At 40.7% G+C, this 12153-nt stretch overlaps 1 protein-coding gene across 1 annotated transcript in view; it reads left to right on the forward strand.

The window, feature by feature from the left end:
- timm50 (translocase of inner mitochondrial membrane 50 homolog (S. cerevisiae)) overlaps positions 1-12153 on the forward strand; it is a 154560-nt gene that overhangs the window by 133646 nt on the left and 8761 nt on the right. Inside the window, exon 8 of the mRNA XM_048618327.1 lies at positions 8382-8538. Coding sequence (XP_048474284.1) covers positions 8382-8538 — 157 coding nt within the window. The remainder of the gene's footprint in view (positions 1-8381; positions 8539-12153) is intronic.

The raw sequence follows: 12153 nt of genomic DNA on the forward strand, positions 1-12153 counted from the left end.
CCTCCTTTCTTTTTTTTCCTTTTCTTCCCCCCCCTCTATTTTTCCACACCCCCACCCCCCCCCCCCCCCCCCCCCCCCCACCATTCTGCCAACAAGCCTCAGTTTCCTCTGCTCCAAAGGCAGTAACCCTAGTCTGTGCAATTTCTCTTCATAATTAAAACACGATACTGTGACCTCCAGCATAATCTCCCTGCTGTTAAACTCTATGTCTTGGCTAATGAAGGCTGGTGTTCCGTATACCACCTTAACCATTTTATCCACTCGTCCTGCTACCTTAAGGGATCAGTGTACATGCACATCAAGGTCCCTCTGATCCTTGGTGCTTCCCAGGATTGTACCATTCATCATGCATGCCATTGCCTTGTTAATCCTGCCCAGGTGCATCACCTCTCATTTATCCGCATTGAATTCCATTTGCCATTGATCAGCCCAGCTGATAGCCCATCTATATCATCCTGTAATCCAAGGCTATTCTCCTCATTATTTGCTACCCCACCAATTTTCATATCATGCGTGAGCTGCCAGCTTTTGAATTGCAAACCATATCTGAAAGTGAAGACCTTCCACGCAGAGGTGGATTGTCAGAGTTGGGATAATCGGGTTGTGCCAGGGGAGAATCAAGGGGTAGCCTAATCGGGGCAAGTCAAGAATGGGGGAATTAAACAGATATTTGGGATGGTGGGTGAGGGGAGCAGAGTTGATTGTTCAGCTGTGGAGTCATTTAGTAGTTGGGTACAAGTTTAACTTTAGCTCAAGTAAGAAACCTCAAGGAGTGATCTGGGCATACAGAAAGTAATAGTTGAGATTGGAACTTGCATTCATATTATATGCCCATTGCTTGTCTTTCATTTGTAGAGAATTTATCTTCCTGCTTTAGATACTTATTTTGTCACTTTGGTTAATACTCTGTACTTGATAGTGAAAACTGAGCAATGACTACCTATGATGATCAGTATGTGTATAAACTTGTGTATAAACAGCTTCTATACTGAAAGTGTTTTTCATTTTAGTCTTCAAATCTTAAGTGGGTTTTAGGAAATGAAATGTAGTCTGAAGTATATGTAAAATGGGAATTCTGCATTCTAATCCATGACCAACCAAGGAAAGAATGGATTTTAAAAAAAAAAAAAAAAAAATTCTCTCCCCACAATCCCCTAAATTTTCAGGGTTGTGATGCTGTGTTCTAAACAACATATTTAATAAATGCCCTAACCAGTGTAGGTCTGAGCTATGCAGGTCACAGTTTTCAAGTTAGATGAAGATCTGGTTTAGCTATATGGCTCTGACATGTGACTTGCCTGCCAGGATTTCCTGTTTGGGCCTGCATTTTTAAAAATGAGCACCTTGATAAACTAGTGGAGGATAGTAACACCCAGTCTGTCGCCTCAATATCAATGTGTAATTCATTTGTTTGTCTTTGGAAAATTTTGAATTTAAGTGTTGACAAAATTCTCTTTGAGATAAGTGATCACACTTTAGGTACAGGTATGTGCATTTATGTTGTCGTCATTATCCAATTGCAGAATGTGACTTGTGCAATCCCCTTGCACTATATAATTTCAGCAATGTTGATGATATTCATGAATCACAGCAGTTAACTTAACTGTCGGCAGAAGTCCCTCATTAGACCCAGGGCAAGACAACAGTGTCTTCCAGAACAGCCCATCGCCCATCTGCTGCCTGATGAGATGCTGCTCTACTGAATTTGCTGTGCAGCATCTGGCCATGAGCAATCTGTCACCTTTTTGGCACTGTCAGAAGTTAACCTGCACCAATCGAAACATCAAAGAAGAAGCTTGGACATTGAAACCCAATCTAACAGACTATGTACACAACTATTGTGTGATGATACAACGCGTCAGGAAATGACAGGTTCCAGGGATGTGCGCAGCAATTTACATTTGATCAAGATTTTGTTTCGCCTTTTTTGTTAAACTAATATTCTTTTCAAAAACCTTTATTTGAGCATCGGTTTTTAAATCTTTGTTTGCTGCTTGGACACACTTGGATATCTTTGTAGCTATGTATTATAAAAGCAATCCAGCAAGAAGCTTTGGGCATGCCTAAATGGAATAATTCAATTATTTCTAGTGCAGTCTTAAATTATATGTAATGTAATCTGAATGTAGAATAATTTAATTAAATGTTTCTTTATAGACTCTAATGTAAAGTGACAGACTCTTACTGTTTTCTAATCAACCTGTTCACTGATGTTATTACATACCTCTGGAACAGGTGGAACTTGAACCCTGGCCACATAAGCCCTTACTCTCTCCTCTTTATGTATCCTTATTGACTTCTAACATCTACAACTTGTTTATTATCAGGAGGCAAATGAGAATGATTTAATAGAGGAATGACTTTTACAAATGGTTGTGTAAACTCTTTACTCTGTGCAATGCCCATGAGAATTTCACAGCTTTGGAGATCTGTACCCCACCCCCTCCCTCTTTTGTGCTCTCGCTTTCGCTCTCTTCCCCCTCCTTGTTTGGACATTGAGAGTCTGGACAAACTGCAGATGAGGTATCTGCCTTTCAGTTACTGGCTGGAACTGGACCTGAAAGAGCTTTTCCCCCCTCTTTCCTGCCTGTTCAGCACCTTACCCTGACAACTGGGAACTAATACAAACTTGCTACGTGATGGGATTCTATATCCTGATGCTTCTGCTGAACTGATCAGGTGCATCTATTCCACTGTGCTGATTGGCTTCAGTTTGTTTTCATGGCAACTAAATTTGTTATCTAATTAATTTGATTTTTCTGTACAGTTGAAGGTTCCCTGTTTATGCAGATTACAAACCATGGGTACACCTTTGCCTCAGGACGGTCCTGAAAATACTGTAGAATGGTATTTAGCCTTTTGTGTTCTAACCAGTAAGTCTTGGATTCATTTATTGACCTGGAGTGCCATAAACCACTATCATGTGCAGGGGTGAGAGAGAAGCAACCAGTGTTTTCCATTTTTGATCACTGAGAGACCGCCTTGGAGGACTGGTAAAAGGAAGGCAGGAAGAACTTGTGTGCAAACTTCGTGAGCTCTGAATAGGGTTCACTTGACTCCCCGGATGAACCGTCTGCCTGTACTGCGTATTTAAGATTAGGTATGAAAATGCTTGCTGGGATGAGGTGTCTGAAGAAATGCAGACAGCTGTGAGGAGGAGATAGTAAAGGTGTCCAGAGGTTGGCCACAAAGCTTTGGTGGAGTTTTAATTAATCAGGATCACAAAAAGCTAGCGTCCAATTTAGCATGTAATGCAAGATGGCACATAAAGGCAATTAGCCTTTTATTCCAAAGGAAATAGAGTATATAAATAGTGAGGCCTTGGTAAAGCTATACAAGGCAGTAGTCAGACCACACATGGAATACTGTGAACAGTTTTGAGCCCCTTCTCCAAGGAAGGACACACTGGTGTTGGAGGTAGCCCAGGGGAAGTTCACTAGGCTGATTGCGAATATGAAGGGATTTTCTTAGGAGGACAGGTTAATATGGGGTTGAGCTTGTACTCATTGGAGTTTGGAAGAATGAGAGAAGCCTTAGTAAACATGTACGATTCTTTGGGGGCTTGACAGGGTAGATGCAGGCAGTTCTTTTCCCTTGTAAAAGAGTCAAGGTCCCTCCGGTCCTTTATCTGTGAAAGGGATCATCCATTTAAGATGGAAATGGAGGAATTTCTTTTCCGAGGATAGTGTATCTGTGGAAAGCAATGGATGGGTCATTGAGTGTATTCAAGGCTGAGATAAACAGCTTTTTAATCAGTAGGGAATCCAAGGATATAGGGATAAGACATGAAAGTAGAATTGAGGATTACTGGATGAGACATGATCTTATTGAATGGAGGACCAGACTCAATGGACCAAATAACCTACTTCTCCTACATCTTGTGGCCTGATGGGCCACAGATATAGTCTGCATTATTTGTCTTTGAACTGAGCGGATTGCTGAGCCATATCAAATGGCAGTTAAAAGTCAGCTACGGTAGAGTGGGTCTGGAGTCACATGCAGGCCAGACCAGGTAGGGACAGCAGATTTCCTTCCCTAAAGCACAGTGGTGAACCAGATGGGTTTTTATAACAATCATGATAGCTATCATGGTAACCATCACTATGATCTGATTATGGCTTATAGTTCTGCCTGTCCAGATAAATTCTTCACTAACAAGGCAGTCAAAAGTTATCTACCTGTGCTTTAAAAGTAATTTTTCTGTGCTGTTCTCAGGAGAGGGAAGACTTCAAAAGACTCATGACTCTCGGAAACGATCTCTCTTTGTCTCAATTTAAAAATAAGGGGAGTCTCCCTTTTATGTCTCCTAGCCCTGGAGTCTCTACAAGAAGAAATATCCGTATTGCATAAAAGTATACTGTGAAGTTCCCTCAGGATCTTGTATATTTCAAGAAGATGATTTCTCGGACTTAGCCAGTTCAAAACTCCTCTTATGATAAAACATTCATTTCTCTCCTTCTCCATGCAACCGTGCCAAAATGCCAGGAAGCAGTGTATCAAAGAGGGGAGATTGTGGAAATTACTGCTGTCACATTTATCAAGAACACTGAAGAGCCCCAGAAGGCAATTAAGAATTGTTTGATTAGTTTGTTTCTGTACAGTAGTCTGCTTCCCCCTTTCCTTGTCTCAAAACTTTGACTCTTCATTGGGGTACATGATTCAGTAAATGCTAGTTATCTTCCAAAATGGTCTTGTGCAAGACTTCATAACAAATCTTGGAAAGTTATTCAACTGTATTGATCATTTCAGCTTAGTGAGTTGCAGTCAATCATGCAGTCTATGTTTAGCAGGGAGATGTTCAGTTGTATTAAGAGCAGGCATGTTGTTTGATATTTCCAGGAATGCAGATGTAAATTTTAATGTTTCCTTTGTCGTACTGAGATCAGCTATTTCACCTTTGACCAGACATCAAGCCCAGGAGCTTGCTAGCTGATATGACTCTGGTGTCTGAAGAAAGTTGCTATGTACTTGTAGGAAGCTTATGTAATTTAATTGAGGTGAAACTAATTGAAGGTAAATTCTATGAAATTAGTTCTTCTAGAAGTCTAAAAAGCAAATTTTACCATCCTGTAATAAAAGTATACTTATTTCTAAAAAGAGGATAATACTCATACTCTTTGGTTAAGTTGGTTTGATGGAGCAATTTTTGAGGAAGCCAGGTAGCTTACAATGTTGTGTACGCCTCACTTTCTTTTGTTTTCTCAATTCCAATCTTCTCCTCCCTGAAGGTGCTAACTCATGCTTAGGGATATTAATTTTTTACTCAGCTGCATCTCAGTGGATATGCTTCATGTGAGTTTAACCATTTGAGTGTTAACAGTCTAACCTGCCCTTAATCCATATCTGTCCACATGCATGCACTTTTCCAGGTTTGTTTTAATACATGACCCATCATGGACCAGGAACTGGGCTGCTTTTCATTCCATAGCCTAGGATGGTATGTTGTGTTCTGAATTGGTTCAGCTCAGCTTGGCCAGCCCTTGAGATGGAGAAGGGAAACACTTTAATCACTAATCCTTGCAGATACAAATGTGAGAAAATAACATTGAGCATCACTGTGATAAACCTGACCGAACCTCTTGAAACGCATTGCTTTGGTTCAGTAGGAAGAACAGCCAGTTGGATGAGGTACCAAATGAGATGTCCCATATCAAAAACCAATATCTTTAGGCACAATGTGGAGAAAATTAAACCAGATATATAGCATGGGCACACTGCAGATGCAATACAGTTGTGATTCTGATCTGAGGTTATAAAATGTTAGAATGATGTAGCACCTTTGGCCTGTCATTACTATGCCATCTGTTTAATAGGGCTCCTAAAATTAGTGTCACTCCTACTGTTTACACAGTCTTGTAAAAGCTTTCTCCCTTCATGAATTTATCTAATTAATTTTGAAAGTTGCAGTTGAAATCAGTGTCCACCACTTTTTCAGGATAGTTAACTTCATTGGTTCTCCTGCCATTCATCTTAAATCTGAATCCTCTGATTACCAAACTCTTCTTTCCCTGAAACTGCCGATGAGTTTGGCTTTCCCTGTCAAATTTTCTCAGCCCCACCTTTTCAATGGAACTGAGGTCCTTCAGCCCTAGTACCATTCCAGTAAATCTCACCTGCATCAACTGTAAAGGCCATGCCAATTGTTCTTGATCACTGAATGGCTTGTTGCATGATAATGGCTGAGAACAGTCTTGTGATACTTCTGAATGTGGACATAGTCATTGTGGCTGTGGTTCAAGTTGAGTTATTGTCATAAGCTATTAATGAATTCTCAATCCTCAACTTGCAACCAAGAGGAGTGGATGAGAATGAGGTCATGAGATTTCATAATCCTTTTTGATTAGTAACATCTTTATGGAAGTTATAGCATGCAGTAACTCACACCCCGCCACCCACCCCAAGCCAACACTCAAAGACTGCATTTGGTACCCCCCAGAGAATTTCTTCAAGAGCTGGTAACTGTAATGTAAAGAAATATAAGTTACTTTGAGATTGCAAAAACATTCTTAAATCATGAGTTGGTGTTTAGATGGATTGGGTGCAATTGTACACCAATCACAAAGGGTGCAATAAGCAGTGTGGAAAGCTAATGGAATGTTGCCCTTTATTGCAGCAGGGTTGGAGTACAAGGAGTAATACAGCCTTCCTGCAACTGGCCATTGTAGTTGGTTTCCTCTTCTTAGAGGGGATGCAATATCGGTCCACTGGAATGATTTTAGGGATTCTCCTATGAAGAGATGGAGTAGAATGGGTCTATACCTTCAAGTGTTTAAGAAGAATGAGTGGTGATCTCATGTAAGATTGGTGTTGACAGAGTAGATGCTGAGAGTCTGTTTTCCCAGACAAGAGAGTCTTAAAATAGGTAGCATGATCACAAGATGGTTGACATTTCAGGACTAAAATGAGAAATTTGAGTCTTTTAAGCTGTGTAGTCCAATTTTAAGCCTCAGTCCAGTGCATTTTGGACTTGAAACATTGGGCTGTAAAGTGATATTCAGTTTAGCAAGTAGCCTCCAGTTTATTGAATAGCAGAGCAGACTAGAAGAACCAAATGGCCTGCCTTTTTAATGTTCGTGATGAGCATTTAAGAGGTTAATAATGAGGACAGATATTGTGCCATGGTTACAGTCAAGTGGAATTGGTCAGCGTGACCAAGGCAGGCTCAGTGCTTTTGGCAAGACAGAAACTGATTGTAGTGATAAACAGGATGAATTGAATATGTCAATCAGCACAATGATGCGCTCCTGCCTACAGTCATCCTTGCTTAAGTTACTTAACACTACTCAGACCTGGCATCAAGCCTTTCATCTTTGTTGTATGTTAAGCTCAGATCTGCACGTTTCTCATTTCCAGGGTTGTATATCAATAGGTAACGTGGAGACCTTCACAAAATGACAGCAGCTCTAGAGCTGTTTGTTTCTTATATAAATGAAATGTTACTGTAGAAATCTGATATTATTTTCACACCATTTGAAGTTTCATCCTCGTTGAACTTGATCACGGTTTTATATCTGATGCCTACAAAGTAGAGATATGCTAACCTTTCTTTGCAAGATGTAAAATTGCTCCTTTAGCACACTGCATGTTTATGTGGACTGACTAGATTTAATTTCAATTAAATCTACAAAGTTTTACTTTTTAGTATTTCTCTGGTTAAACAATGACTGGTGCACTTTGTTTGAGACCAGATAGGTTTTCAATAAATATATTGAAGATTCTGAGCAGTCTGTATGTGCAGATGGTGGCAAGTCTAATTAATATTAATGTCTTTTTATTAATACGATATTCACCTGACTTTTTTGTTTTTAAACTTTTTTCAATTCTTTCCAGTTTTCTCCTGTTTCTCATTACTAATTTCTCTCTCATTCCATCTCTCTTCCCTGACTCAGCCAGGCATTGGATGTCCTTTCCTCCCCAAGGAGCCATCCCCCTCTCAAAAGTGACTACTCTCCCTCCCTCTGTCTGCCCTTCAACATCACCATCACCACTGCCTCCCCATCCCATACCCCTCCCTGCTGCAAAAAATTCTTGACTGGACATTGCTGTGAAGCTAGTGTCCAACTGCTAAGATCAATTAACATAGCAGAATCAATCAAACGGATTATTCCTGTTTCTACCTACAACAAGTTTGTTTCTACTTTTCCACAGCTACTAGTTGTAATTCAGGTCCTCCTCCTCCTCCCTCTGCACCCCTGCCCCCAAAAAAAATTAACATTATCCATTGGAGCAACTCGACTCAGGCTGGCATTGCACGTGCTAAGATCCTCTGACCACTTAGACTGAGAATCAAGTGTGAAACTTATTTGCTTGGTTTTACCACTGCCTTAGCTGAATCTTTTGAATCCTGATTGTGTGGAATTTTCATAACTTTCTTTTTGTAGGACGTGTCGTGCTTGAACAGGGATCCTTCCAAAGTTATTATTGTGGACTGTAAAAAAGAAGCTTTCAGCCTCCAGCCCTTCAATGGTATTGCACTAAAGAAATGGGATGGAAATTCTGATGACCGAACCTTGTATGAACTTGCAGCATTCCTGAAAAGTAAGCTCCCATCTGCCAGCTGGTTGGTAATGTGTTTTGTTCTATGGATTTTCGTTAGTGAGCTTCCCTCAAGTGTTATGACACCAAGTCAAATTAGCTGATGGTTGCATAATTTTTTAAAAGTCTGAACTTAAGCCCCCTCCCTCTCCCTCTCCCACACCACTCTTCTGTCACTCACCCACACACACACACACACACACACACACACACACACACACTCTTCTGTAGTCGAATAAACACAACCTCTACAAGTTTGCATAACAAATACTGCAACTGGTACCTTAACAGTGAATCATAGGAAAGCTGCAAGGAGGCATATGTGTCCAGGACCTTTGGGTCAATTATGACAATCTGGTTATTTGGCCTTTGTGTTTTATTAATGTATTTTTTTCCTCCTCTTTTCACTATTGATGTAGATTAACTCATTCACCATGCATTGCCATTGTGATGCCACTTGCAATAGATCATGTTGCTGCAAGCAGCTGCAGTGATGCCATCTGGCATCTTTTTAGGACCAAGGTCCACGGTGGGAACAATGCCAAATGGCTCCTTTAGTTATGAATGAGTTAAATATTTGTTGTGCCTTTGAATGAACTCGAGTAAGAAGGTCACCAAAGGCTAAAGAGAAGCTGTGACACTGAAGGTTTGAAGAGGATCCGGTGTGTTTAAAATTGCATTGTATTGAGCTAAATTTTGTCCCACTCTCATTAGCATTAAATTTAACACTAAGGCACCTAAGCTATAGACTTTTCTGCTGCTTTCTATCAGACTATTGGCTCCACTGGGAAGAGTAACATCAGAAGAAACCCTGTAATGCAAATTACCCAGTGACCATTGTATGTGAAAAGCCCATTACAAGCTGTCTTTCATAAGATGCTTCTCACAGGATGTGTCCGAACTAAATAGGTACTGCTTCAGTACTTAACTGCTGTCTAGAGATTGCCTGTGAGCTGGCTGACCCGTTCAACTCAGAATATGAGCAGCAATGTGCTTTCTATTTCACTGACGTGATTGCAGCTTTACAGACATCAGGCCCCAGCCTGACAAGTAAAGCCACAATTCACAACTATTTTTTTGAATAGTTTCCCCTCTTGTATCTACTTCATGATAGGCAGAGGGCTTAACAACTGTAACATGAACAAAAACATTATTTGTTGAAATAAAATAATTTAAGGGACATGAGAATTTAAAGTAATGCACTTGAGAAGTGGAGGGGTGTGTTTGAATGCCTTTAATGGTATTGAGAAACTGACGAGAAACCAAACATTTTCTCTTGAAGATCGGGAGGGTTTGAGGATTTAAAGCCAAGTCACTTGCTGGATTATGAGCAGCCAGTTGTTTACACGTTCTCCACAGGGAGTCAATGAATCAGAAGAGGTCATCTGGCTGATGTTGCTTCCCTAACTTGGGAGCATTTCCCCCACCCCAGCCAAGTAAGGGTGGGATGAAAGGAGTTCATGATTGAGTGTCTCAGTTCAAGAATGTGACGGCAAGGATTGAAGTGAATCGCTGTTTGTTGCGGGGAGATATTATGAGCTACTGTTACATGTCTCTTGGTAATGAACTTAAATGCATAATAGACTGAAAGCTGGGAAGAAGTGCATGAACCTGGAGCATCCCTACAACATGGATTACTGCATCAGGTGGAATGAATTCTCACTGAAACACTTTCCTAAAGTCATCGTTCTCACTGAGATGGAGATGTCACCGTAATTTTATTTAATTACTTGGAGAGTGATTTGAAGTTCCATACTCTCTCTCTGTGGCCTCATTGATGTGACTCAGACCATGTACTTCAGACATGAATGTACCTGATCTCAAGATGCAGCTCTCTGAACCTAAATATGTTTCATGTTTTATCTTGATAACTCGGAAACTGGAGCTATTCTTTATAAATTTTGTATTTTGGAGAAGCGTATTCAACTTAAAACCTGTGCTCCCTAACAGCTTAGTAGATAAGAAAGAGGTGGTGTGTGTGCAGCACCTTTTACAAGTTCAGACTATTCAAAATACTTCACAGTCAATTAATATCTTTTGGGGTGCACTTACTGTTATTATACAAGCTAGAAGTGCAGGGGAGGAAAATGACTGAGAGCTTGAGTGATAGGAGACCCAATTGTAAAGAGATTTCTGTGGCAGCATAAGATTCTTGAATGGTATGACCCTGGTACCAGGGTCAAGAATGTCTCAGAGCAGCCGCAGGGCATTCTGAAGGGGGATAGCCAGCAGTCATGGTGCATGTCAATACTAACAACATAAGTTTTTAAAAAAAAAAAAGTGAGGTCATGCAGAAGAATTTACAGAGTTAGGTTGTAGGTTAAAGAAGAAGACTGCTAATCTCTGGATTTCTTCCAGTGCTGCATGGTACTGAGTATAGAAATAGTAAGATAGGATGCACGCATTGCTAAAGGGCTGGTGTAAAAGAGAGGGTTTTAGATTTTTTTGGATCATTGGGACATCATCTGGGGTAGGTGGGACTTGTATGAGCTGGACAGGTTGCATCTGAACTGGAATGTGCCCAATTTCCTTGTTGGGAGTTTTGCTCGTGCCACTGGGCAGCTTTTAATCAAATTGGCAGAGGGTGGGGCACAGGTGTAAAGTAGGGAGCAAGGTCCAATTAGATGTAGAAGGAATGTTAGTACAGTCCAAAATGCAGAGAAGACACGGGAGGTTCAGAAAACTAAACTGCATCTATTTTAATGCAAGGAGTTTGAGTGGTAAGGTGGATGAATTTAGACTGTTGATCAGCAAATGGAAATATGATATTGTAACAATCACTGAGAGATGGTTGAAGAAAGGACAGGGCTGCCACCTCAACATTCTAAGGTGTCAAAGTTTTAGGTGCAATAGGAAGGGATTAAGGGAGGTGGGAGCACTGCATTATTGATAAAGGAAACCATATTTTTGTGATTGGAAGCTTGTGACCAGTGTTATACCATAGGGATTTGTGCTGGGACCTTTGCAGTTTGACGTGTACCATAATGACTTGGATGTGAGTATAGAAGCTATAATTAATAAGCTTGCAAGTGACATGAAAATTGGTCGTGTTGTTGATATGAGGATGATCTTGGGCGACAGTCTGATTGATCAGCTGATAAATTGGGCAGACCAGTGGCAGATGGAATTTAATCCTGATGTATTTTGTGAGGTCTAATAAGGGAAGGATATATGCAATGAATGGTAGGTCCCTAGGAAGTCCTGAAGAACAAAGATATCTTGTTATACAAGTCCATAGATTCCTGAAGATGTCAGCACATGTAGACAAGATGGTGAAGAAGACAAATGGGATGCTTGTCTTTATTAATCAGGGCATAGAATATAGGAGCAAGGAAGTCCTATTACAACTTTATAAAACATTGGTCGGGCCATAGATGGCATACTAAAAGCAGTTCTGGTTGCCACACTATCAGAAAGACATAATTGCACTAGAGTGGATGCAGAGGAGACTCACCAGGATATTGGAGGAACACAGGCCAGGCAGCATCAGAGGAGTAGGAAAGCTGATGTTTCAGGTCGGGACTCTTCTTCAGAGGATGGGGGAGGGGAAGGGGATTCTGAAATAAATGGTGGGGGGGGTTGCAGAGATAGCAGATAAATAGTGGAGCGGATAGATGG

This window comes from Rhincodon typus, chromosome 39, assembly GCF_021869965.1.
Source record: "Rhincodon typus isolate 14 chromosome 39, sRhiTyp1.1, whole genome shotgun sequence".
Lineage (NCBI taxonomy): Eukaryota > Metazoa > Chordata > Chondrichthyes > Orectolobiformes > Rhincodontidae > Rhincodon > Rhincodon typus.